Raw genomic sequence first — 27179 nt, 5'->3', positions numbered from 1 at the left:
CACTCATTCCACCTACTTCCCACCTCCGGACATCACCTAGCCACTAACAAGTGCATCTCTATTAGGACTGCTAATCAATGCGTCTGGCAGCGCAATCCGGGCCTCACATAGAGACCCATCCTATGTGTCACTACACCCTAAAAGGTGAGATAGGACAGCTAAACAATATCAAAAGGACAAAAACTTTGTTAAAACCAAGTAGTAACCTATCAGAATGCCTCTATACTTGCATTCATCACACAGTTAACAATGAGAGGTGCAGTCCCGCGTGGTACAAACAGTGCACACTATGAAATAATGGAAACGAAGAAGACATCACACAGCTCCTGTCAACCAATCACACAGATTAACACTGACACAGGAGCCGATCATTCATCACCGTTAGACAGGACATCTCAGTCTCGCTCTCTGTCCAGGCTCCCATCTCCCTCTAATAGGAAACATACAGGCTCCACAGGAAAGAAAAGAGTTGATAAAAAAGCGGAATACTGATGGGGGCTGGAGTCACTCTTCCTACCTGTGCAAAACCTCTTCATGTGGAGAGGGGGGACGACGGCTGTCTCGCTCTGCCACAGACATCTATATGGCACCACTGTCCCACTACACATCCATAATAGTCCATAGGGGTTTGGGGGAAGTGCCAGAAAGGGAAGGCCACAGGCTGCTACTGGAACGGATGCTGGGAGAGGGAGCACTAAGAGATGGGGGTCTGATTAGGGAAAGGGAATGTGGGAATAGAGAATTCAGAGTCTAAACTCATCGACTTCAATTCGTTCCCCCATGTTTGGTCCTTTTCAGTCTCCCACCACCACTCCCAGCCCATCCAGTTTGGTGTCTGAAAACGTATGCACTCACTACTGTAAGTCACTCTGGATAAGAGTGTCTGCTAAATGACAAAAAAAATCAAATGTGTCCCTCCAGGCATAGTGCCCTTGTCCTGGGGGTCACAGGGTGACCTTGCTGAGGCGCAGCGACAGGCTGGAGCGCTGCTGGGCACGGGGGAATGTGGAGGCGTAGTGACTCCTCAGTTGGACCGACCGCCCCGCCGTGCCTTGCACACGCAGCAGGAAGTCAAAGTTGGCTGAGGTGTTCATGGCGTAAAACACATTGGCGGTGTCTGGAATCACCAGTTCTGGAAAAGGAAGGATTTTTCCCACAATATCACAAGTCAGTAATTACAAATGAGAGTATGAAAGACTGAGTGTGTGATATTTGAGTGACAGGGAGAATATTTGTACCTCTTTCGTCAGAGATGACCTGCACCAGCTCATATCCCTCCCCAGGCTCACTCTCCAGGTTGTGTTTGGCCACGGCTCTAGAGATCACTGCTGGAGTCTTATCCTGACTCGTTAACTGGGGAGGGCACAACACCATGTACCAATCAAAAACCACTAAAAGGGTTCCATACATTTATTCAAAATGTCTTGGCCATCTGAATCAAAGTACTAATCTCCTGCTGAGACGTACCATGATGCTCTTGTAGAGGTTGCCGTTGCCCTGCTGCAGGCTGACTCTGATGATGCAGGCATCCTGAGCCTGGGTGTTGTAGGCAGGGGGCAGGGGAGAGGAGGGGGACATGGGCGTCAGGGAGTCCAAGCGATGGTGCATGCAGGGTGGGCCAGGGAGGAAGGGTGAGGCCGGGGTCACAGGAATACTGGCTGAGGACAAGGTAGTGTCCATGGAGTGGAGAGAAATGCAATAGCAAGACTCGGACACCTGGACACAAACAGATACATTAGTTAGCACACAATGCTGACAGAATTACAACAACTACTTTATACCTAGAATTATTTACACATGATGGGAAAACAAAATGTGACAATACAGAACAAAGTAAATGTAAAACATGGAGTGTGTAAATCCCTCACCAACTTACTTGAAGTAATATAACAATAGGGGAGTGGGTGTTAGTGCTTTACCTTGTTCTGCTGTGCATCTGAAGTGTGTATAGGTGTCATGCCTAGGCCCTCGCTGTCTGAAGGGCTGGAGTCACTGGACGACACACTGACTGAGTCCACGCTCTCGCCTGAGCTGCCAGTAGGGGGCGACCGAGGTGTTTCCCTCACTGGGGAACAGCCTGCTGAGACTGCACCTTGGAACAGTCTGGTGACAGAGGGGAAATGGTCAGGTTAAAAAAAAGAACAAATGGGTCAGATAGATCTAACATCACACTGATATAACTGTTTCCTGTTAAAACATAACAAATATTATGTCAAAGGCGAAGGTTCCAAATCTGATAGTCCTAGGAATTCTACAACAATACCAAGTCTATATTTCAGGGTAGATATCTTGTACATCTAAATGTAAAGTACAGTATCCTTCCTTTTTTAATTCCTCCAGTATGTACTTACAGGCTGAGTCTCTTAACCATGCTCTTGCGAAGTTTGGGTAAGGTTGGACTGCTGTCTCCGACTCCTTCAATGTCACAAGACATAGCATGGCTACAGGAGATGAACAGAGAATCATTATGACATCACTGCTACCAGCCTATTTAGCCTCAGCATACTGAATCAAACAATCAGAATGAAAGAGAGCAAAGCATAGAGAAAGAGCAAAACACCAGTCTCAACGTCAACAGTGAGGAGGCGACTCCGGGATGGTGGCCTTCTAGGCAAAGTTCCTCTGTCCAGTGTCTATGTTCTTTTGCCCATCTTAATCTTTTCTTTTTAGCAGCCAGTCTGAGATATTACTTTTTCTTTGAGACTCTGCCTAGAAGGCCAGCATCTGGGAGTCACCTCTTCACTGTTAACGTTGAGACTGGACTGGTGCACTTCACAAAATAGATTGCATCATGAGGCTGGAAAATGATGTGGATATATTGAAGTAACATCTCAAGACATCAGTCAGGAAGTTAAAGCTTGGTCGCAAATGGGTCTTCCAAACGGACAATGACCCAAGCTTACTTCCAAGGTTGTGGCATAAAGGCTTAAGGACAACTAAGTCAAGGTATTAGAGTGGCCATCACAAAGCCCTGATCGCAATCCCAAAGAAAAATTGTGTGTAGAACTGAAAAAGCGTGTGCGAGCAAGGAGGCCTACAAACCTGACTCAGTTACACCAGCTTTGTCAGGAGGAATGGGCCAAAATTCACCCAACTTATTGTGGGAAGCTTGTGGAAGGCTACCCGAAACGTTTGACCCAAATTAAAAAATGTATAGGCAATGTTACCACATACTAATTGAGTGTATGTAAACTTCTGACCCACTGGGAATGTGATGAAAGAAATAAAAGCAGAAATAAATAATTCTCTACTATTATTCTGACATTTCACATTCTTAAAATAAAGTGGTAATCCTAACTGGCCTAAAACAGGGAATTTTTACTAGGATTAAATGTCAGGAATTGTGAAACACACACACACAGTGCCTTCAGAACATATTCATATCCATTGAGTAATTCCACACTGCTGTGTTGCAGCCTGAATTTTTTAATTTTTTAATTTTTTAAATAATCCAAAACATGTTTTGTTTTATTTTAGCAAATGTATTTAAAATGAAATGCAGAAATATCTAATTCACATAAGTATTCACACCCCTGAGTCAATTATTTGTAGAAGCACCTTTCTGGGTAAGTCTCTAAGAGCTTTCCACACCTGGATTGTGCAATATTAGACTATTATTAGTTTTGAAATTCTTCGAGCTCTGTCAAATTGGTTGTTGAACATTGCTAGACAACCATTGCCAAGGATTTTCAGGTAGATTTTTTTTTTTTTTTTTTTAACTAACTAGGCCACTCAAACATCCAGTGTAGATTTGGCCTTTTGTTTCAGGTTATTGTTACTGGATTTGCCCCAAACATTACTTTTTGTCCTGAAAACAAAGTGTTATTTGCTTCGCCAATTTTTTTTGCAGTATTATTTTAGTGCCTTGTTGGTCTTTGTGGTTGTATCTGTGTTTGACATTCACAGTTTGACTGAGGGACCTTACAGATAATTGTATTTTTGGTGGTACAGAGATGAGGTAGTCATTCAAAAATCATGTTAAACTCTACTATTGAACACAGAGTCCATGCAACTTATTATGTGACTTGTTAAGCAAATCTTTACTGCTGAACTTATTTGGGCTATCCATAACAAAGGGGTTGAATACGTATTGACTCAAGACACTAAAGGTTTTCATTTTTAATTCATTTCTAAAAACATAATTCTACATTGACATTACAGGGTATTGTGTGTAGGCCAGTGACCCCTTTACCCAATTTTTTGCAATTGAATCCATTTTAAATTCAGGCTGTAATAACAAAATGTAGAAAAAGTTGAGGGTTATTAACACTTTCTGAAGGCAACGTGTACATATAGCGTGAATGATTAATGATGTTTTTACCTCTCCTCTTCGCTGTGTTGAGGCTGGTTCTTGAACCAGTGCAGGAAGGCATCATTAGCACTAAGACAGTAGCTGTTACACGCAGACTGCAGCAGCTTGATCTGAGCGATCACCTCAAACTCCTGAATAAGAGAGTCAGAGAGATCAAGGTCAGTCATATCAATAAAGCTGACTACTAACAATGACTTGTCCCCTTTACCTAATTAGTGGTTTAGAACAGGTTAAAGATGACTCACCCTTCGCCTCTTCTCAAAGTTGATTAGCCCCCCCTGCAGACAACACAAACTCGACAGTGTGACAGACTGAACGCAGATACACCACAAAAGTATGTGGACACTCATTCAAATTTGTGGATTCGGCTAGTTCAGCCACACCCGTTGCTGACAGTGTATAAAATCGAGAACACAGCCATGCAATCTCCATAGACAAAAATTGACAAATTGAATGGCCCGTACTGAAGAGCTCAGTGACTTTCAACGGTCATAGGATGCCACCTTAACAACAAGTCAGTTTGTAAAATGTCTGCCCTGCTAGAGCTGCCCTGGTCAACTGTAGGTGCTGTTATTGTGAAGTGGAAACATCTAGGAGAAACAACGTCTCAACCGCAATGTGGTAGGCCACACAAGCTCACAGAACATGACTGCCGAGTGCTGAAGCGCATAGAGTGTAAAAATGGTCTGTTCTCGGTTGCAACACTCAATAACGAGTTACAAACTGCTTCTGGAAGCAACGTCAGCACAAGAACTGTTTGTCGGTTGCTTCATGAAATGGGTTTCCATGGCCAAGCAGCCTCAACATAAGCCGAAGAATACTATGTGCAATGCCAAGCGTCTGCTGGAGTCATGTAAAGCTCGTCGCCATTGGACTCTGGCGGAGCAGAAACACGTTCTCTGGAGTGAGGAATCACACTTCAGCATCTGGCAGTTGACGGACGAATCTGGGTTTGGCCGATGCCAGGAGAACGCTACCTGCCCCAATGCATAGTGCCAACTGTAAACTTTGGTGGAGAAAGAATATTGGTCTGAGGCTGTTTTTCATGGTTCGAGCTAGGCCCTTTAGATCCAGTGAAGGAAATCTTAACGCTACAGCATACAATGACATTCTAGATGATTCTGTGCTTCCAACTTGGTGGCAACAGTTTGGTGAAAGCCCTTTCCTGTTTCAGCATGACACAGCTAAGACAACGCTACTCTTGCGTTGTCTTAGCTGTGCTCTTAGGGTCGCCCCCAGTCGGAGGTCCTCAGCGCTCTGGAGCAGGTTTTCATCAAGGATCTCTGTACATTGCTCCATTAATCTTTCCATCGATCCTGACTAGTCTCCCAGTCCCTGCCACTGAAAAACATCCCCACAGCATGCTTCACCGTAGGGATGGTGTCAGGTTTCCTCCAGACATGGCGCTTGGTATTCAGGCCAAAGAGTTCAATCTTGGTTTCATCAGACCAGAGAATCTTGTTTCTCATGGTCTGAGAGTCCTTTAGGTGCCTTTTGGCAAACTCCAAGCGGGCTGTCATGTGCCTTTTACTGAGGAGTGGCATCCGTCTGGCCACTCTTCCATAAAGGCCTGATTATTGGAGTGCTGCAGAGATGTTTGTCCCTCTGGAAGGTTCTCCCTTCTCCACAGAGTAACTTCGGATCTCTGTCAGAGTGACCATCGGGTTCTCCCTGACCAAGACCCTTCTCCCCCGATTGGTCAGGCTTGCTCTAGGAAGAGTCTTGGTGGTTCCAAACTTCTTCCATTTAAGAATGATGGAGGCTAATGTGTTCTTGGGGACCTTCAATGCTGCAGACATGTTTTGGTACCCTTACCCAGATCTGTGCATCGACACAATCCTGTCTCGGTGCTCTAAAGACAATTATTTCGACCTCATGGCTTAGTTTTTGCTCTGATAACTGTGGGACCTTATATAGACAGATGAGTGCCTTTCCAAATCATGTCCAATCAATTGAATTTACCACAGATGGACTACAATCTCAAGGATGATCAATGGAAATAGGATGCACCGGAGCTCAATGTCAAGTCTCATAGTTCTGAATACGGTATCCGTTTTTTAGTTTTAAGACATTTCTAAAAACCTGTGTGTGTGTAGATTTGGTTTTGTTTTGAATTTGACCCCTTTTTCTCCCCAATTTCGTGGTATCCAATTGTTTTTAATATCTTGTCTCATCGCTACAACTCCCGTACGGGCTCGGGAGAGACGAAGGTTCCGATACACAACCCAACCAAGCCGCACTGCTTCTTAACACAGCGCGCATCCAACCCGGAAGCCAGCCGCACCAATGTGTCGGAGGAAACACTGTGCACCTGGCGACCTTGGTTAGCGCGCACTGCGCCCGGCCCGCCACAGGAGTCGCTAGTGCGCGATGAGACATGGACATCCCTACCGGCCAAGCCCTCCCTAACCCAGACGATGCTAGGCCAATTGTGCGTCGCCCCACGGACCTCCCGGTCGCGCCCGGTTACGACAGAACCTGGGCGCGAACCCAGAGTCTCTGATGGCACAGCTGGCGCTGCAGTACAGCGCCCTTAACCACTGCACCACCCGGGAGGCCCACTGTGGGTAGATTAATGAGGGGAAAAAATGTAATCTATTTTAGAATAAGAAGGCAGTAACAAAATGTGGAAAAAGTCATGGGGCCTGAATACTTTCCGAATGCACTGTATATTTAGAATAAAAAGATATTGCCATTTACGACAAATTTATGTAAAGCCTAATATCAACTGGTTATATTATATTGTGGAACACAGTCTTCAAAAAAGGCACTAACCTCAGCAGTGGTGCTAACTTGAAGAAGCCTATGGCTGTGCAATGACAGACTTGTTTTGTTAATTTAGCAGAGAAGACTCTTATTTCCAAAGCCCTTATCACAGTCAAGACAATAACAGAATAAAATAGAACATAATATTTTTACAAATGAAGTTGAAGTTGCCAGTGCGAAGTGATCTGAAACAGTTCTTCTCAAAGAGGGATCATTTGAAACAGGGCTTAGTTTGGGGCATTGAAAGGAAAACAATGTAAGGGTTACAAACAAAAATCTGTCTAATTGTCTTCTATATAGGGGAAGCAGGTAGCCTAGTGGTTAGAGAGGGGGAAGCAGGTAGCCTAGTGGTTAGAGAGGGGAAGCAGGTAGCCTAGTGGTTAGAGAGGGGAAGCAGGTAGCCTAGTGGTTAGAGAGGGGGAAGCAGGTAGCCTAGTGGTTAGAGAGGGGAAGCAGGTAGCCTAGTGGTTAGAGAGGGGGAAGCAGGTAGCCTAGTGGTTAGAGAGGGGGAAGCAGGTAGCCTAGTGGTTAGAGAGGGGGAAGCAGGTAGCCTAGTGGTTAGAGAGGGGAAGCAGGTAGCCTAGTGGTTAGAGAGGGGGAAGCAGGTAGCCTAGTGGTTAGTGGAGAGGGGGAAGCAGGTAGCCTAGTGGTTAGAGGGGGAAACAGGTAGCCTAGTGGTTAGAGAGGGGGAAGCAGGTAGCCTAGTGGTTAGAGAGGGGGAAGCAGGTAGCCTAGTGGTTAGAGAGGGGGAAGCAGGTAGCCTAGTGGTTAGAGAGGGGAAGTGGTTAGAGAGAGCAGGTAGCCTAGGGTGGCAGGTAGCCTAGTGGTTAGAGAGGGGGTGGCAGGTAGCCTAGTGGTTAGAGAGGGGGTGGCAGGTAGCCTAGTGGTTGGTATTGAGGGGGTGACAGGTAGTCTAGTGGTTAGAGAGGGGGAAGCAGGTAGCCTAGTGTTTAGAGAGGGGGTGGCAGGTAGCCTAGTGGTTAGAGAGGGGCAGGTAGCCTAGTGGTTAGAGAGGGGGAAGCAGGTAGCCTAGTGGTTAGAGAGGGGGAAGCAGGTAGCCTAGTGGTTAGGGGAAGAGGTAGAGTGGTGGCAGGTAGCCTATTGGTTAGGGAGAGGGAGTGGTTGGCAGGTAGCCTATTGGTTAGGGGGAAGAGGGAGTGGTTAGAGAGGGGGAAGCAGGTAGCCTAGTGGTTAGAGAGTGAGTGGCAGGTAGCCTATTGGTTAGAGAGTGAGTGGCAGGTAGCCTATTGGTTAGAGAGGGAGTGGCAGGTAGCCTAGTGGTTAGAGAGGGAGTGGCAGGTAGCCTAGTGGTTAGAGAGGGAGTGGCAGGTAGCCTAGTGGTTAGAGAGGGAGTGGCAGATAGCCTAGTGGTTAGAGAGGGAGTGGCAGGTAGCCTAGTGGTTAGAGAGGGAGTGGCAGGTAGCCTATTGGTTAGAGAGGGAGTGGCAGGTAGCCTATTGGTTAGAGAGGGAGTGGCAGGTAGCCTAGTGGTTAGAGAGGGAGTGGCAGGTAGCCTATTGGTTAGAGAGGGAGTGGCAGGTAGCCTAGTGGTTAGAGAGGGAGTGGCAGGTAGCCTAGTGGTTAGAGCTTTAAGCCAGTAACCGAAATGTTTCTAGATCGAATCCCCGAGCTGACAAGGTATAAAATTGGTCGTTCTGCCCCTGAAAAAGGCAGTATACCCACTGTTACTAGGCCGTCATTGTAAATAAGAATTTGTTCTTAACCGACTTGCCTAGTTAAAAAGGTCAAATAAAAATAGGCCGATAGACATATCATTTAGTTTATTCTGACTGTTCTTTGGAATTTTCTAAACGGATGAACAATTCCAAATTGAACTCTGCATGGTGATGAATTACAGCCACAACATCCACTTCGTGAGTCGGCCTAGTTTTAATGATTCTGATGAAAATACGCTCTGTCTACCCTATCTATGTTTAGGGAGGTTATGGCCTAGGCTAACCAATTCTAAAAGGGCACTAGCAGTTCTCAAAGTAGAGGAAAACAGACGTGACACAATTATTCCAAAACAGCAGCTCATTGTTGTCCATTTTGAATTTGTGATACAACTGTCATCATTTGGCAAGGAATGTAGCTTGTGTATCCCCACCGTCCCACTGTTATTATAGGCATTTATTTCTGTAGGCCTAACAGGAGATTGTGTGGAAACTCAGCATGTGTGTGTATAGGGAGCGGTCTGAATGCAATTGAGGGAGTGAGACACTGAGGGGAATGGGAATTTAGGGAGAAGAACTGTGTGATGCTTGCCTTGGTTTCTTTTTTGTTGTGCCCCACAAATGCACATGTACACATGGACACAAAGCAAATTAAGACAAAATAGCATTTGTTTTTCTGGGACAGGCCAAAGCACATTCCACCAAATAGTTTTACAATATTTGAAAAAAAAATCTCTAGTTAAAGATGTGGTTTTGACATCCATTTGAGTGCCAATCCCTACAACACACAGGAGAATTCTACAACCAAACAGAAGGAGTAGGATGATAGTAAGGCTCACCTCTACTAGGTCTGACAGGGCCGTATCTAACATGGTCAGGTCTGTCAGGAAGGTGCCCAGGTAAGGTATTGTCCCCTGCATGGCACCCTGGGAGGAGAGACAGAGCAATGGTTCAAAATCATACCGATACATCAGCAGGCACATCTCACTTTGACTCCCCTCCTGAAACGGAAACAAACTGGGCCTCAAACTGCCACTGGCGCCATCTCTCACCATTTCCTTCTGTAGCTGGAGTCGTTTGTGAGTGCGTTTCTGGTGCTCCTTAGCACAGCCTTCCAGATTGGCAAATTTAGAGGTGCCCTCCTGTAGGGGAAAAAATAGATTGATTGTAGTAGTGATTCGACATTCACACAATCACTACGCCGAAAACCAAACCCTCTCATATGATGGTATTAACAGAGCAGAGTCTCACCCTCATCAGCAGCTCTCGGCTAGTCAGGTAGTTGTTGTGATCTGAGAAGATGTCTGATAGCTCTTCAAACGTAGACATGCTGTCTCTGGGAGAATTACATAGAGAAAGGTTAGAACTAATTGGGAATGCATAGGAATTCTATCACATGAGGTGTGACTAGGGCTGTGGCATTTTTTATTTTTTTATTTTACCTTTATTTTACTAGGCAAGTCAGTTAAGAACAAATTCTTATTTTCAATGACGGCCTAGGAACAGTGGGTTAACTGCCTGTTCAGGGGCAGAACGACAGATTTGTACCTTGTCAGCTCGGGGATTCGAACTTGCAACCTTTCGGTTACTAGTCCAACGCTCTAACGACTAGGCTACCCTTCCGCCCCCGTTTGGTTATTGTCATGCAAAAGAGCTCCGGTCTCCAGGCCTCCATGCATACAAGCCGATAATGCACACCTTTGAAGCATCTACATTTTAAAAGGTAGAATAAATAAATGTTATATACACCATCACAATAAATCCATTTATTTTACGCAGGTCTAAAGAAACATGATATGAATAGTTTTTTTCAGAGGAACAGAATATGAGTTGACCTACTGTATGTAATCTGGCTATGCACCATGATATAGGCTGTAGGCTTGTTCATTTAGCAGATACGATATGCTTATAAGTCCCGTGACATTATTTCATAGGCTATTATATGATTTTGTAGTAAGAAGAAGATTATTGAACGTAGCTGAATAAGAACAGAAAGGATATTTTTCCCACTCCGGCGTGAGTGCGCGTATGAAGTGACTATGTTGAGCGTAAAAGTGATGATTTGAAACAGGTCGCATATGCTAGATTTAGAGATATTTGGCAACTTTAGTTGTTAATGATACAATCCTCAGAATGTCTTAAACATCTAAACTTACTGGGCTGCATGAGGTGACTATAGGCTATTGATGATTTGAGAAAGAAGCAAAAACAGTTTGCGCTCTGTTTGTCTCAGGCTGGACATGCAGTTTTCAAATCAAATTTTACATTTGTCACATGCGCCAAATACAACAACACCTTACTGTGAAATGTTTACTCACAAGCCCTTAACCAACAATGCAGTTCAAGAAATAGAGTTAAGAAAATATTGATTAAACAAAGTTTACATTTTTTTTTTGAAAAGGAACAAGAAAATGACATAACAAAAACGAGGCTATATACAGGGGGGACCGGTTCAATGTGCGGGGATATAGGTTAGTCAAGGTAATTTATAAAGTGACTATGCATAGATAATAAACAACAATTACTCTTATCAAGTGCTCATATTTTCTCTATTCTAACTTTAATCTTGTCTTTACCGATATGCAAAATTAGTTTTGATTTAGAATGGCCTATTATCAAATGAGCAGGAACAGGGACAGGAACAGGGACAGGAACAGGTTCAGGGACAAAAAGACATGTCATCCATATGCCCTGAAATAATGAATGGAGTCCGTTTTCCGCTGGTTTGTTTTTCAGGCTCCTCAGGTTATTCCACTCCATGCATCAACCACTGTTTGAGGAGCATGCAGCCTCTTGCTGCGCGACAGGTGATAATTCTGCCCAAACTCTCCAACCCTGTTCCTGCATTTACCCAGTGCTTCATTTGGAAAACCTAGTGAAATCTGTTTAGAAACATCAATAGTCAAATGTTTTCACAACAAAACATATTTCATTGAACTGTTGACAGCACCTCTCTTCGCACAGGAGAAAAGAAGGAAGGAGAGGAGATGGAAACTCCCGATGGTGAGATATTCTGTAGCTAAAGGTAATGTCTCAGCCTATTCATTATGAATGTATAAAATATGCCCTATTACTAGGCAATGAATCAACAGCATCACCTATGCCTATATGCCAGCAGCACACCACCCTGAATCACACTGCCTCTGAACCTAAGCAGGGTTGGTTCTGATCAGTCACTTTTTCCTCTGGTCTAAAAAAAATTCTATATAATATCCCAGGGCAGTGAATGGGGACATTACCCCTGTGTAGGGTGTGGGTTTCCAGGTGGGATGTTAAATGGGTGGCCTGACTCGGTGGTCACTAAAGATTCCATGACACTTAAAAGTAGGGGTGTTAACCCCAGTGTCCTGGCTAAATTCCATGGCCACCTAATCATCCCCAGCTTTGAATTGGTTCATTAATCCCCCGTAACAATTATTTGCTGTAAATTAGACTTAACGGTCACATGGAATTTTAATGCGGTCATGACTCATGACTGCCAGTAATAAAGTCACTGCAACATAATGACTAATCATTATGCATCCAGGTTGTGAAAGAAAGACTCACTTGGGCACCCAGGACCAGGTCCTCTTCAGTCTGTAGAGTGGGTTGGACTGCAGTGCAGACACAATGGCACGCAGCGAGGAGAAGTTCTTAAGCACGCGACACTCCTGAGCGATGTCTATCCAGCGCTTGATGACCCGTGCCCTGAGGAGCGGGCGGATCTGTTGTCGGTGCAGTATGGTGCTGACCACACACGCTGCCACAGCGTTGAACTGGGTGATGGTGGCACGGATGGTGGGAGCACTGTGCTTGTTCTGTTTCTTATCCCTCTGGGACCAGATGGAGCCCAGGCAGTGGTGAGGAATCACCTTCTTGAACAACAACTGGAAACAGACAAACAATGAGACGATTAGTATTAAAACACATAACTTTATTTATCCAATCCAACCTGGCAACCCATACTCCCACACAGACTCTCTCCCTCAGCCTTTCTCTTACCGCATCCATATAGGTCAGCTGGTCGGCCACCAAGTCTGCATCAAATGACAGGAAGCCTTCCTGGACCTCAATCTCTACTCCCTCATCCTCAGCCAAGCAGAAGGAGCTGTTGCCGTGGAAACCACCAGAAAAACCTATCAGGAGTAGGAGTAATGATCAGATTAATGATGGAAGGCCAAACAGAGAGAAAGGTATTTAGAGAGAAAGGAAGGAAAGGAAGAGATGCACAAAGATAAAAAGACTAAAGAATTGAGAGAGGATAGCAGAGGTGGGACCAAGTCATTGTTTTACAAGTCACAAGTAAGTCAAGTCTTAGCACTCAAGTCAAGACAGGCAGGTCAAGTCTCAAGTCCTAAACAAGTCATAATGTGCTCTTCACCAAATGTAATACCATTTCATATTTTTAACAATAGTAGTAGTTAGGATATTACATTTATGCCAATTGTGAATGCTTTAAAAAATATATTATTTATTACTTTCCAAATACATTTTATATTTCCATTGAAATACAAGGGTAGCCATAAGAAAGACCCCCCCCAATAGTGATCGACTATCGAGGATCGCTATGGGGCGCATTCGGGCGATGTAGGCTTGTACACAATCGCCCAACCTTAACACACAAACTGTGTGTGGTTACAGTAGGCTAACATATGTCAATGGCTTTCGGAACATCAGTAACCAGTTGTAGCTCAATCTCGGGTGCAATGATCATGTTCCCGCACTGACTGACTGTGTGGAGGCTCATTGATTTAATGTTACGTTAGCCAACATGCAAACACTGGCAAAGTTATGAATGATATAGCTGTCGGCAATATTAGCCACAACGTACCGTTCTTTGTGCAGCTTCAAATTTCGAACAGAGTTGGAAGTTGTTGCGCCTCCGTCTGCCCTTTTCTTCCCACATGTTTTGCAAGTTGCAATCCGTTTTTTTGGTGATACAGCGTAGTCTATATCCAAAAATAATAACTTTGGATATCATCTTTCCAAAGGCTCCGTCTGAATTCACTCGCCAACGTTCCTCTGCACTGCCACATGCAACCTTTTCTCAACTGGCACAATTTGATTGGCTGCTGTCCGATTCAAACTGTAATCCGTTAAATGTAGAGTTGATGTGCTGCACACTTTTTTAATAGCATGATTTTTTATATTTGGGCTTGGGGGGAGGGTATCAAGTCAGATCGAGTCAAAAGGCTCAAGTCCAAGTTAAGTCACGAGTCATTGGTGTTAAAGTCAAAGTCGAGTTGCAAGTCATCATATTTGTGACTCGAGTCTGACTCAAGCCCAAGTCATGTGACTCGAGTCCACACCTCTGGAGGATAGAGTACTAATTAACTAGATATCTTACTGTTCACCCACCCTCTGAGTCTACATCCAGACTGGCCTCAGCCTTCAGCTGCTCCAGTAGACTCTGGGCTTTACGCATGGGCTCCGATCCAGGCAGGGCCCTCTGTAGGTAGGCCATCACCCTGTGGAGGCAGGGGTAGGATGGAGGCTCCTGGAAGTCCTCTGGACACTGGTCCAGCCAGACTCGCAGGATGGAGACCAGGGCACTGAGGGGGATGATGGGGGCAGAGTGTCAGGGAGGGTTGCTGGGAGCAAGCTGCTGCTGCTGCTGACAGAGAGCATGGCAGACTGGGGAGCTACAAAATAACAATAACTGTGCTTGAATTCATATGGAAAGACAGACAAGACTAAGTAAAAAGCAAGCAGGAGACGTTGAGAAATCTTACGTTCGAACGGCTCCTTTGGTTTCAGAGGGTCTACATTGCTCAGTCTGTTCTTCACTATCCTCTGGAATTCCATACCTGAGAGAAAGACAAAACAAAAAAGAATTCAGCACCACTATCTACCATCAGTCTAAAAGCAGTGAGACTAGTAAGTCTCCTCAGCCTCTTCATATAGAGCAGTAGTGTTCTTCAACCTTGGTTCTGGAGAGCCACAGTCTATACACACTTTCTCCCAGCTCAACACTTACACATACGTGACTTCATCAAAATCATGTTGATTATTGATCCAGGTGTTATAGCACTATGACTGGGACAAAAGCCTGCACACACTAGGTCCCACCAGGACCAGCTGTTGTCAGCTCCTGCTATACACTCTAGCCACCATGGGCTAGAACCAGACGTACTTGTCTAGCAGCAACTGCAGCACGGTGTGCGTGCTGGCGAAGGCGCGGTATGTGGACAGGAAGATGTTGGTGTAGGTGAGGTCATTGTCCCCAAATGCAGTCAGCAGGGTCTCCACCAGACGCTCCAGCGTTCCCGCCCGGATACTCCGGATCTTACAGGTTTCCAACTGGCTCACAGTATGGCCGGGAGGCAGCCGGTCCCCCTCCGCCTGCGATGCGACAAGATGGAAAGAACCAGGGATATTAGAACGATGAGAATGGGGGAGAGGGAGATGGAGGGACAGATGGAGAGGCGTTGAGACAAAGGGCACTTTATATTGAATTCCAAGGATGTGTCCGAGTATGGTGTCTGTTGGGAAGAATGAGGGGAGTGAAGAGAGTGAAAGAGAAAAGGAAGGGAGAACTTGGTGCCGCTGCTACAACAGGAAACTCACCAATCTGTGCCCCTCCTCCACCCCATCCACTGGCTCAAAGAGGGAAGCAAAGAGGACAGCATTTAGTCAAACTCACTAGCTCTTTACTCTCAGTCAGCACTGCTCTCTGGCAAACATCTAGCCACTGGAAATGTACTGACTGCCGAGTAGCAAAAATATACATTCACACTATTTGCATTTGTATAACATTTCTTCTGATGGTACCCTATGGGCAATGCCACAACAAACAAAGCACCAGTGTGGCTCACCGTTTATGTTATCTTTCTTTCCCACTAAATAAATGAGGGGATTGCTTACTCATATGACTCATTTCAGAAAACTAGGTGTATGTCTTGTCACTACTTCACAGGAGAGGCATTTGAACGTAAACATTAATATTTTTAATCAAAATTGCTTTTCTGGGAAAAATGCTCTCTGGAACATGTGAGCTTTAATAACACACTTGTATGCCATCTGCAAATACAAATACAATGGTTAAATGATGAGCCTAGTTGGTTTAGCCTTGAAAAAAGACAGGAATCTTCCCACTAGCCACGATTGGCTGAGATAATGGATAGGCTGGACATGCCGAGAGGAGTTCAGATTGGGTCGGTCTTTAACATGACCTGCTCAGTATGTGTAGGTAATCCTTTATTTGTTTCCTCCCCAATTTCGTGGTATCCAATTGGTAGTTATAGTCTTGTCTCATCGCTGCAACTCTCGTACAGACTCGGGAGAGGCGAAGGCCCGAGAGCCGTGCGTCCTCCAAAACACACCCTAACCAAACCGCGCTGCTTCTTGACAATGTCCGCTTAACCCAGAAGCCAGCCACACCAACGTGTCGGAGGAAACACCGTACACCTGGCGACCGTGTCAGCGTAAATGCATCCAGGCCCGCACAGGAGTCGCTAGAGCGCGATGGAACAAGGACATCCCTGCCGGCCAAACCCTCCCCTAACCTGGATGACGCTGGGCAAATTGTGCGCCGCCCCATGGGTCACCCGGACGCGGCCGGCTGCGACAGAGACGGGACTCGAAACAGGATCTCTAGTGGCACAGCTAGCACTGTGATGCAGTGACCACTGCGTCACTCAAGAGACAGGTAATAGTTTCTATTGAGTCTTTTGTGAAAGATATTACAAAGAACTGTAAAAGTGTTGCTTATGCACTCCACTTTCTGGAGGACGATCGTGCCATGCCGACTCTCTTGGACTCTGAAAATGAATCAGACGATGAGGAAATCCAGATTTAGGTAAAAACATTTTCATTGAACCAGACATTGTAGAGTCTTCTGATGACAGTGATGGGGAAGAAACAGTGATCAACAGTGTTGTTGTCCCGGAACAAGATGACCGAGTTTTGAAATCAGTGGAATGCCCGGTGGAAGCAGAGTATAATAGCTAGCTAGCTACAGTGGGGAGAACAAGTATTTGATACACTGCCAAATCGGTTATCATAGGTACACTTCAACTGTGAGAGACGGAATCTAAAACAATCTAAAACAAAATCTAAAACAAAATCCAGAAAATGACGTTGTATGATTTTTAAGTAATTAATTTGCATTTTATTGCATGACATAAGTATTTGATCACCTACCAACCAGTAAGAATTCCAGCTCTCACAGACCTGTTAGTTTTTCTTTAAGAAGCCCTCCTGTTCTCCACTCATTACCTGTATTAACTGCACCTGTTTGAACTCGTTACCTGTATAAAAAGACACCTGTCCACACACTCAAACCTCTCCACAATGGCCAAGACCAGAGGGCTGTGTAAGGACATCAGGGATAAAATTGTAGACCTGCACAAGGCTGAGATGTGCTAACGGACAATAGGCAAGCAGCTTGGTGAGAAGGCAACAACTGTTGGCGCAATTATTAGAAAATGGAAGAAGTTCAAGATGACGGTCAATCACCCTCGGTCTGGGGCTCCATGCAAGATCTCACCTTGTGGAGCATCAATGATCATGAGGAAGGTGAGGGATCAGCCCAGAACTACACGGCAGGACCTGGTCAATGACCTGAAGAGAGCTGGGACCACAGTCTCAAAGACAACCATTAGTAACACACTACGCCGTCATGGATTAAAATCCTGCAGCGCACGCAAGGTCCCCCTGCTCAAGCCAACGCATATCCAGGCCTGTCTGAAGTTTGCCAATGGGAGAAGGTCATGTGGTCTGATGAGACAAAAATAGAGCCTTTTGGTCTAAACTCCACTCGCCGTGTTTGGAGGAAGAAGAAGGATGAGTACAACCCCAAGAACACCATCCCAACCGTGAAGCATGGAGGTGGAAACATCATTCTTTTGGGATGCTTTTCTGCAAAGGCCGACTGCACCGTATTGAGGGGAGGATGGATGGGGCCATGTATCGTGAGATCTTGGCCAACAACCTCCTTCCCTCAGTAAGAGCATTGAAGATGGGTCGTGGCTGGGTCTTCCAGCATGACAACGACCCAAAACACATATCCAGGGCAACTAAGGAGTGGCTCCGTAAGAAGCATCTCAAGGTCCTGGAGTGGCCTAGCCAGTCTCCAGACCTGAACCCAATAGAAAATCTTTGGAGGGAGCTGAAAGTCCGTATTGCCCAGCGACAGCCCCGAAACCTGAAGGATCTGGAGAAGGTCTGTATGGAGGAGTGGGCCAAAATCCCTGCTGCAGTGTGTGCAAACCTGGTCAAGAACTACAGGAAACGTATGATCTCTGTAATTGCAAACAAAGGTTTCTGTATCAAATATTAAGTTCTGCTTTTCTGATGTATCAAATGTTTTAGATTCCGTCTCTCACAGTTGAAGTCTACCTATGATAAAAATTACAATAATTACAGACATGCTTTGTAAAATCGGCAGAGTATCAAATACTTGTTCTCCCCACTGTACATGTCTAAACAAAAGACTCTACTATGCAAGTAACCATTGCACTGTACCATTTACACCTTATGTATCCTGTGCATATGACAAACTTTAATTTTATTTGATATAGTGTGTGTTTACCAGAGACAGTATTGTGAAGAACAACATGACCTGCACTGAAGACAAATTAGGATATAATGTTAGGCCAACGAGACAGTGTTCAAGTTCTAAAATTCTCTGGCAGAATGCCCTGCTTTGAATTTGTCACACTCACAAACGTAAGCTATTTTCTTTAATTAGTTCACCATTAACTTGTAAATAATGATCTTGATGTGAGTTTATATTCCTGTAAAAATTAATAAACATTTGCTAAAGTTAAGTCGTTGTCAGCTATGATATGGTCATTATTGAGCTGGCTAGACAGCTAACTTAACTTTAGCTAGCTAGCTAACAAGCTAGAAACAAACTAAACATTGTTTAGAAAGTTGCTTTTAGTTGCCTGGTTTTCTAGATTGACACACACTAAATTAATTTATAAACAAAATACTCCAGTTATGTTATTTTGGACCCCAGGCTCCAGATGTCATGCAGCCTGTCGTTTTTGTGTTTATAACAAGTTTGATGTTGGACGACAATAGAATGTTCATGATGTCACTGCGACAACTGTCCACAGACATGTGGATAAACGGAGTAGAAACCAGCCTTAATCTTGAAATCTTTTGTTTGTTTAGTACACTACCGTACTGACTTTGTTAAACACATGGCCTCACATGTGAATCCTTAAAGAGATGGGTGGGGCTAAGGCTTAAGAGGGTGTGAACGATGGTGAATGGGTGTAGACAAAAAAGAGCTCTCCAGAAGGTGTACCAAAACATTCAATAGCCATTTTCTCAGAAGTGGGGTTACAAGTTTATCAACTTTCAAAACAGAATTACTTTCCCATTGTTCCTCATCTGTAGTGTATTATATACACTTTTCTAGCTCTGAGTCTATACTTTTATCCAATGTAAAAAATAAAAATAAAATAAAAATGTTGCTACATAAGACTGAATCGAGCTGGTAGGTCACATGTTCCGAACACCCACTTACTCCCTGGATAATGCTCCAGTACTCAGATATGTACTGTCATGTGTTAATGTAGCATAGTTGTACTCCTCTATATGCCATGCTTTTACAGGATGCAACATGTAGGGACAGAAGAATGATGATGGCAGTTGGAACCGGCAAATCAGGAAATCCCATTTAGCTAAACAGTTGAGTAGGCTACTCATGAAACAGTTGTTTTTTGTATGGCCTGCGCAGGATGAGACACCCTGCGATTGCAAATTGGTATTACTGTATATCTTACAATGAAGCTGACAAGCTCTATCCACAAAACTATTGTCATACACTTTGCACAATGAATTAGCCTATAGACTTACAGTTGAAGTCGGAGGTTTACATACACTTAAGTTTTAATGACTTTAATGACCTGTTTTTCAACCACTCCACACATTTCTTGTTAACAAACTATAGTTTTGGCAAGTCGATTAGGACATCTACTTTGTGCATGACACAAGTCATTTTTCCAACAATTGTTTACAGACAGATTATTTCACTGTATCAAAATTCCAGTGGGTCAGAAGTTTACATACACTAAGTTGACTGTGCCTTTAAACAGCTTGGAAAATTGCAGAAAATTATGTCATGGCTTTAGAAGCTTCTGATAGGCTAATTGACATAATTTTAGTCAATTGGAGGTGTACCTGTGGATGTATTTCAAGGCCTACCTTCAAACTCAGGGCCTCTTTGCCTGACATCATGGGAAAATCAAAATAAATCAGCCAAGACCTCAGAAAAACATTGTAGACCTCCACAAGTCTGGTTCATCCTTGGGAGCAATTTCCAAAACACCTGAAGGTACCACGTTAATCTGTACAAACAATAGTACGCAAGTATAAACACCATGTAACCACGCAGCCGTCATACAGCTCAGGAAGGAGACACGTTCTGTCTCCTAGAGATGAACGTACTTTGGTGCGAAAAGTGCAAATCAATCCCAGAACAACAGCAAAGGACCTTGTGAAGATGCTGGAGGAAACAAAAGTATCTATATCCACAGTAAAACGAGTCGATATCAACATAACCTGAAAGGCCGCTCAGCAAGGAAGAAGCCACTGCTCCAAAACCACCATAAAAAAGCCAGACTACAGTTTGCAACTGCAAATTGGGACAAAGATCGTACTTTTTGGAGAAATGTCCTCTGGTCTGATGAAACAAAAATAGAACTGTTTGGCCATAATGACCATCATTATGTTTGGAGGATAAAGGGGGAGGCTTGCAAGCCGAAGAACACCAACCCAACAGTGAAGCACTGGGATGGCAGCATCGTGTTGTGTGGGTGCTTTGCCTCAGGAGGGACTGGTGCACTTCACAAAATACATATCATCATGAGGAAAGAAAATGGATATATTGAAGCAACATCTCAAGACATCAGTCAGGAAGTTAAAGCTTGGTCTAAAATGGGTCTTCCAGATGGACAATGACCCCAAGCATACTTCCAAAGTTGTGGCAAAATGGCTTAAGAACAACAAAGTCAAGGAATTGGAGTGGCCATCACAAAGCCCTGACCTCAATCCTAGAGAACATTTGTGGGCAAAACTGAAAAAGCATGTGCGAGCAAGAGGCCTACAAACCTGACCCAATTACACCAGCTCTGTCAGGAGAAATGGGCCAAAATTCACCCAACATATTGTGGGAAGATGGTGGAAGGCTACCTGAAACATTTGACCCAAGTTAAACAATTTAAAGGCAATGCTACCAAATACTAATTGAGTGTATGTACACTTCTGACCTACTGGGAATGTGATGAAAGAAATAAAAGCTGAAATAAATCTCTTTACTATTATTCTGACATTTCACATTCTTAAAATAAAGTGGTGATCCTAACTGTCAGTAATTGTGAAAAACTGAGTTGAAATGTATTTGGCTAAGGTGTATGTAAACTTCCGACTTCAACTGTATATAACTCTGCAAATTAATACAATCTGTCCATCTATGGACATAATGCATTCAGCAGGGTTATTGTTTGAGCCTGACAAGGTCTCTCACAAGTTTGATTGCTTTCAACCAGTGTGTTGTAGTGAAAGAGCAGAGTGGTCCACTCACCCCCAGCCATCTTGCTCCCTTGTTGGCGGCCTGCTGGATCTGGCACCTCTTCAGTGTCACATTGTATATGGCCCCCTCCTCCACTTCCTCCCCCCGGCCCTGCACCGAGCTCTGTGGGAGAGCCATAATGAGCTGTTAACACAAAGACAAACCATCCTCTAGATTAGAACACATGATCACAAATCAAAGTGTATTGGTCACGTACACAAATGCTATTGCAGGTGCTTCAAAATGCTTGTGTTTATAGCTACAACAGAGCAGTAATACCTAGAAAAACAATACACACATCATCCAAAAAGAAGAAAAATAAATAAAGCTATATAAGTATAAGTACCAGTCAAAAGTTTGGACACACCTACTCATTCAAGGTTTTTAATTTTTTTTTTTTTTTTTACTATTTTCTACATTGTAGAATAATAGTGAAGACAAAAAACGATGAAATAACACATATGGAATTACGTAGTAAGCAAAAAAGTGTTAAACAAATCAAAATATTTTTTATATTTGAGATTCTTCAAAGAAGCCACCCTTTGCCTTGATGACAGCTCTGCACACTCTTGGCATTCTCTCAACCAGCATCATGAGCTAGACACCTGGAATGCATTTCAATTAACAGGTGTGCCTTGTTAAAAGTTAATTTGTGGAATTTCTTTCCTTGTTATTTCGTTTGAGCCAATCAGTTGTGTTGTGACATGGTAGAGTTGGTATACAGAAGATAGGGCTATAAGTCCATATTATGACAAGAACAGCTCAAATAAGCAAAGAGAAACGACAGTCCATCATTACTTTAAGACATACATGAAGGTCAGTCAATCCGGAAAATGTAATGAACTTTGAAAGATCTTGAAGTGCAGTCGCAAAATCCATCAAGCGCTATGAAACTGGCTCTCATGAGGACTGCCACAAGAAAGGAAGACCCAGAGTTAGCGCTGCTGCAGAGGATAAGTTCATTAGCCTTAAATGCACCTCAGATTGCAGCCCAAATAAATGCTTCACAGAGTTCCAGTAACAAACACATGTCAACATCAACTTTTCAGAGGAAACTGTGAAATCAGGCCTTCATGTTCAAATTGCTGTAAAGCAACCACTACTAAAGAACACCAATAATAAGAAGAGACTTGCTTGGTCCAAGAAACTCAAGCAATGGACATTAAATTGGTGGAAATCTGTCCTTTGGTCTGATGAGTCCAAATGTGCGGAGGGAGTTAACCACCTGATTGGTCGAAACTTAAAAATGTGTATTTTTCCATATATAGACATCTTATGTGTTGAAATCAACTATATGCACTTAGCTTGTCTGATGCTTTAAGCGCACTGTTTGATGAAATAATTAGGACACACAAATGACTAGAGGAAATCCAAACGCAATTGATTTGATTGTGCTCAGACTTGCTGCATTGTGTTAAAAAAAATGACAGCAAGTGACTGTGTGACGAGCCCCCGTTGTCTCGCTCCCCTCCATGCTGCAGCAACCACTACAGAACTTCAGTGTTTATCACGATGTCCATGTTGCTGAAGCTGCAACATAATTACAGTCATTTCTGACTGAAAAGTTCTGTTACCAAAATCCCTCATTTGTTTAGGGAAAACATTCCCTTCCCCTTGCTCTCTTTGTGACACATCTATGCATCGCATGCACGTGACCAATAAGGCCTGACCTATAGCTTATCATAATCACAGAAATAAAAATGGTGATAAAGTCCGAACACATGTGACAGCAAAATGGATGCAGAGGACATCACAAATCAACTTGAAACGGGGGAATGTTTACTGGTTGCTCATCAAGTCGGAAAACAAGAAAAATATGGTAAAGAGCAAAATGCTGTGAAACCGGTGCTGTTTGATTACAATATCATTTTTCTGATCGTTTGGAACAATGTAAACACTAAATAAATGAGAAGTGTACCAGAGTCTGTTGTCATTTTTTGTTGTTGTTGTAAAGCCTTCATGACAGCAAACATTAAAAACAGCAGCATTCATTCGTGAATGCAATTTCCCGAAATGGAACGGTTTATTTATTGTTTACGCTAATTATTCAAGGGTCGCTTCATTTTATTTTAAAACAGAAATGCTTGATTGCATTTCAAATCATGAATGACTCAGATGGTATGTGATGACATGAATGAATGATTGATACAGCAGCCTATATAAGTATTGAAATATAGACATAAATGAGTTACTGTACTAAGACTAAACAGGATGCGCTCATTGGCCTACAGCTTGATGGTGGTTATACAAGGCTGCTAGACTAATCCTACTAAATAAGTCATTTCATTATAATATAATAATAATAGAAGAGATCAAGAAAAATTAGAGTTATTATTATAAATATAATTTGACAATTTGGAAGCTGTAAACACGAAATGAATAATAAAATAATACCAGACCGGCTGTTCTAACAACAACAACAAAAGTGTAAAGCCTTTATTACATCAAAGCAAAGATTAATGACAGCCGAATTTGTGAAATTGCTTATCCGACATGTGGTTGTGAGGCTTGGTTCTCACGGAATCAGTAGGTTATTAAACAAACACTCAAACAGGCAGCAGAACAAGATCTGTCTTATTTCTCGAGATATATTGATAGTTTATAAAGCCAGGCACATTTAACAGTTAGGCTATTGATTAAAGACCTAATTAAGTTGGGGTTTCCTCCTCACTTTTCTTAGACAATTAAGACAAGGTCTGTTCCCATCTCCTTATTCTGCTGCTGCCTCCGCGGCATTGTCCTCAACCCCAATATGCTGTTTAACATTGCTATTATGCACATAGCAAAATGGTCTAGGAAAAAGCGCCAATTCAACAGTGCAGTGATGTTTCAGAAACGCAGACAGCGACCGCTATCCGACTCGGGAGAAAGCGCATTTGTTCTAAAAATAAGATCATTTTGATTAGTGTTGCACCATCATTTAAGTAATATAACCATATACAATTTCAGTAGCACCTCTTAGTGGTGATGGACTGTGCCCTGGACACCTGCTAGTCAAACATCTCATTCCAAAATCATGGGCATTAATGTGGAGTTGGTCCCCCTTTGCTGCTACAACAGCCGCCACTCTTCTGGGAAGGCTTTCCACTTGCTTCCATTCAGCCACAAGAGCATTAGTAAGGTCGGGTATTGATGTTGGGTGATCAGGCCTGGGTCGCAGTCGGCGTTCCAATTCATCCCAAAGGTGTTCAATAGGGTGTGTTGATAGTGGAAGGTGACTAGGCATCAAGATATATGATAAACTGAGTAACAGCAATGTAAATGGTGATTGTATGTGAGTGTGTTTGCGTAGTCAGTACAAATGTGTGCATGTTATGTGTGTTGGAGTGTCAGTGTGCGTGTAGAGTCCTGTGAGTGTGCATAGAGACCGTACAAAAATAAAAGGGTCAACTCAGTCTGTGCAGCCATTCCTTAAGCTATTTAGCAGTATTATGGCTTGGGGATAGAAGCTGTTCAGGAGCCTGTTGGTGTCAGACTTGATACACCGGTGGTGCTTGCCGTGCGGAAGCAGAGAGAACAGTCTATGGCTTGGCTGGCTAGAATTTATAATGATTTTCATGGCCTTCCTACCACACTGCCTGATATAGAGGTCCTGGATGACAGGGGGCTCAGCCCCAGTGATGTACTGGGCTGTCCGCACCACCCTCTGTAGCGCCATGCGATCGATGGCGGTGCTGTTGCCATACCAAGCAGTGATGCAGCCAGTCAAGTTGCTCTCAATGGTGCGGCTGTAAAACCTTTAACTTCCTGAGGGAGAAGAGGAGCTGTAGCGTATTTCTCACAACTGTGCACGTGAGTGGACCATTTTAAGTCCTTAGTGATTTGGACAACGAGGAAGTTAAAGCTCTCAACCTGTACTCCTCACTGTGCAGTCTCTACTCTCTGGCTCTGAATCCGTATTGGCGACACATCAGTTATGCAGAGCACACAGGCACAGAACAGCAGTTTACCCTCTCAAATTCAAAAATATGCCCAGTCAGGGACGAAGGCAGGCAACAGAGCCACATCCAGTGTGACGGCAACCAGGGCTCATTTTAAACCCATAAAGAGGAGCTGTTTAGATGACAGCGCACTCCAGCCAAGTCCACACTCTCACTTTCCATCAGCATCACAACAGCAGGACAAAGTCCACTCTCTCCCCAAACAGAGTGTTGGCAGCTAGAGTTAAAGGTCAGGCTCAATGGCCAGCTCTGAAGGCCAATGGCACTTAGCCCAGGGCCGGGGTGGTTGCGGGTGGCTGTTTGGGTTCTATCAAAAACAAAGCACACAGGGCCATGCAGGGAACCCACCCCAAACAATCAGCCAGACACTGATAAACAGTGTGTGATGGCAATGGGCACTGGTGGAAAGATAAAGAGAGAGAGAGAGAGAGCAAGAAGGCCACAGAGGAGTAATTGAGTGCAGGAGATAAAAATGGCCCAGCATGTATGTATTTCCCATTAATTTCCCATACAGTGCTGCCTCTCTGTGAGTTAAATACTTAACTCTGAGGTATGTAGTCTAGTCCACTCCAAAACAATATCAGGAGGTCCTTCTGCTCACTGGCCCAGCCTTCTGAGTCCACAGTATGTGCACAGAGACTGCTTTTTTTGTGCCAGGCAGAAATGTTTTTCAGACAGAGGTTTAAAAGTCTACCTGCTTTGTAGACCAAGTTGGGGCACATGGTGTACCAAAGGCCCTGGGCTGAGTTGGAAAAAAGAGAGATTAAAACAAGTGATGTACAGTTACGTACAGTGTACATTTTAGCCTTTAAAAAGGACCTAAAAGGCCTATAATACAATTGCAAATCTGAGAAAGATACAGTTGTGAATAAGAAGGAGTTTAGATACTACAAGGTATAGTAAATGACCCCAAGATATAAACTCACATTTCAGACTTGCTGGACAGGCTCCAGTTTGGAAGGATGTTGCAATCCAGTGGAGGTGGGATGCAGACTACAGAAGAGACTATTAAACTCTGGCAAATATAGGAGCAGTATGTATTCAACCCCCTACTGACAACATCACATAACACACACTGGTTTAATTAACCAAATGTGAAAAGAATACGCTCAAGGTAACAACAGCGGTGTCAAGTCTTCGTACTTATCTGGTGTTGGCTTTGTGCTCAGATTGTTCCAGACGCAACTAGGACCGGTAAAGAGATCGCCTCAGGGCTCATTTCACTCTCGGCTCAGAGACAAGTGTTTTGTCTTCAGCGAAAAACGAACTGTCATATTAGGCCAGTGTAACATTTCCAGAGCGCGTCTTTACGCAAAACGTTTACGCGCAAGATATTAATGAAGACTATTTAAAGTACACCACGATGGCGTCGAGGGTGAGAAAAAAATTACAACTAAAGGTTCAAATGTATCCCTCTCGCTGTCCCCTCCTCCTTTCCTTTATCCACTACTTTCCTAAGCCTAATACCCTCTCCCTTCCCAGCCTCTCTAAAAGCTGACTCTCAAACCGCAAAATCAACAAAAGTCTGCAGCACGGAAAACGGAGTAACTTTTTACCATTTTATCTTTCCAGGCGAATCTCATTGTCAGCGCTTCTCTCATCAAAAGATGCTAACAGTCCATCCAGGCAAGAAATGTTTCCAGTTCCCAGCAACATACGGCGCGGTTCTGCTCTGTAAAATATGCTCTCCTCCACTACACACAATCAGTCACAGCTCTGTTTGTGTTGCCCCCCGCTTTCGAATCCTCCTCCTCCTGTCTTTCAACACATCCTCTTCCTTCGTCCCGCTGTTGATTAGCTGAGCTCCGCCTACTGCACTCGCGGTCCTCCCCATAACCCCTCCTCATTCCCCTTTTTCCTTCAAATGTTTCATTTTAGATACAATCTGACAAAATACAGAAAAATCATAAAATAATAATTTACCGACTCCTGAGATTTTCATGGAAATTGCGCATAAATGCTTGTGATTAAATGCCCAACGA

At 43.8% G+C, this 27179-nt stretch overlaps 1 protein-coding gene across 2 annotated transcripts; it reads right to left on the bottom strand.

Moving 5' to 3' along the window:
- LOC115144939 (ral guanine nucleotide dissociation stimulator-like 1) lies at positions 1-26956 on the bottom strand. 2 transcript variants are annotated; one of them, XM_065003080.1, is made up of 17 exons: positions 26124-26956; positions 21269-25939; positions 14864-15072; positions 14463-14537; positions 14089-14282; positions 12733-12866; positions 12298-12617; positions 10003-10087; positions 9804-9893; positions 9591-9677; positions 4558-4590; positions 4322-4443; positions 2352-2441; positions 1920-2103; positions 1468-1716; positions 1239-1353; positions 1-1132 (listed from the first exon to the last, which is right to left on the bottom strand). In XM_065003080.1, the coding sequence occupies exons 2-17, from the start codon at positions 21392-21394 to the stop codon at positions 945-947; spliced, it is 2301 nt and encodes a 766-aa protein (XP_064859152.1). In that variant the 5' UTR covers positions 21395-25939; positions 26124-26956; the 3' UTR covers positions 1-944. The 2 variants fall into 2 exon arrangements, with proteins under 2 accessions (XP_064859152.1, XP_029541955.1); XM_029686095.2 differs by having other exon boundaries at positions 21269-21400; positions 26754-26956.
- Positions 26957-27179: the final 223 nt, after the last annotated feature.

The sequence above is a fragment of the Oncorhynchus nerka genome, linkage group LG17 (genome assembly GCF_034236695.1).
Source record: "Oncorhynchus nerka isolate Pitt River linkage group LG17, Oner_Uvic_2.0, whole genome shotgun sequence".
Taxonomy (NCBI): domain Eukaryota; kingdom Metazoa; phylum Chordata; class Actinopteri; order Salmoniformes; family Salmonidae; genus Oncorhynchus; species Oncorhynchus nerka.
Note: the sequence above shows the minus strand (reverse complement) of the source record. Positions and strands in the feature narration are given on the sequence as shown.

Excerpts from the sequence above, each read along its gene's own strand:
- LOC115144939 (XM_029686095.2), bottom strand. The coding sequence starts at position 26,798 with ATGAGAGAAGCGCTGACAATGAGATTCGCCTGGAAAGATAAAATG. Across the intron at positions 15,073-21,268 it reads AGGGAGCAAGATGGCTGGGG|GCGGAGGGGGACCGGCTGCC; the intron begins GTGAGTGGACCA and ends GTCGCATCGCAG. Across the intron at positions 4,591-9,590 it reads CCCTGTCAGACCTAGTAGAG|GGGGGGCTAATCAACTTTGA; the intron begins GTGAGCCTTACT and ends TGTTGTCTGCAG.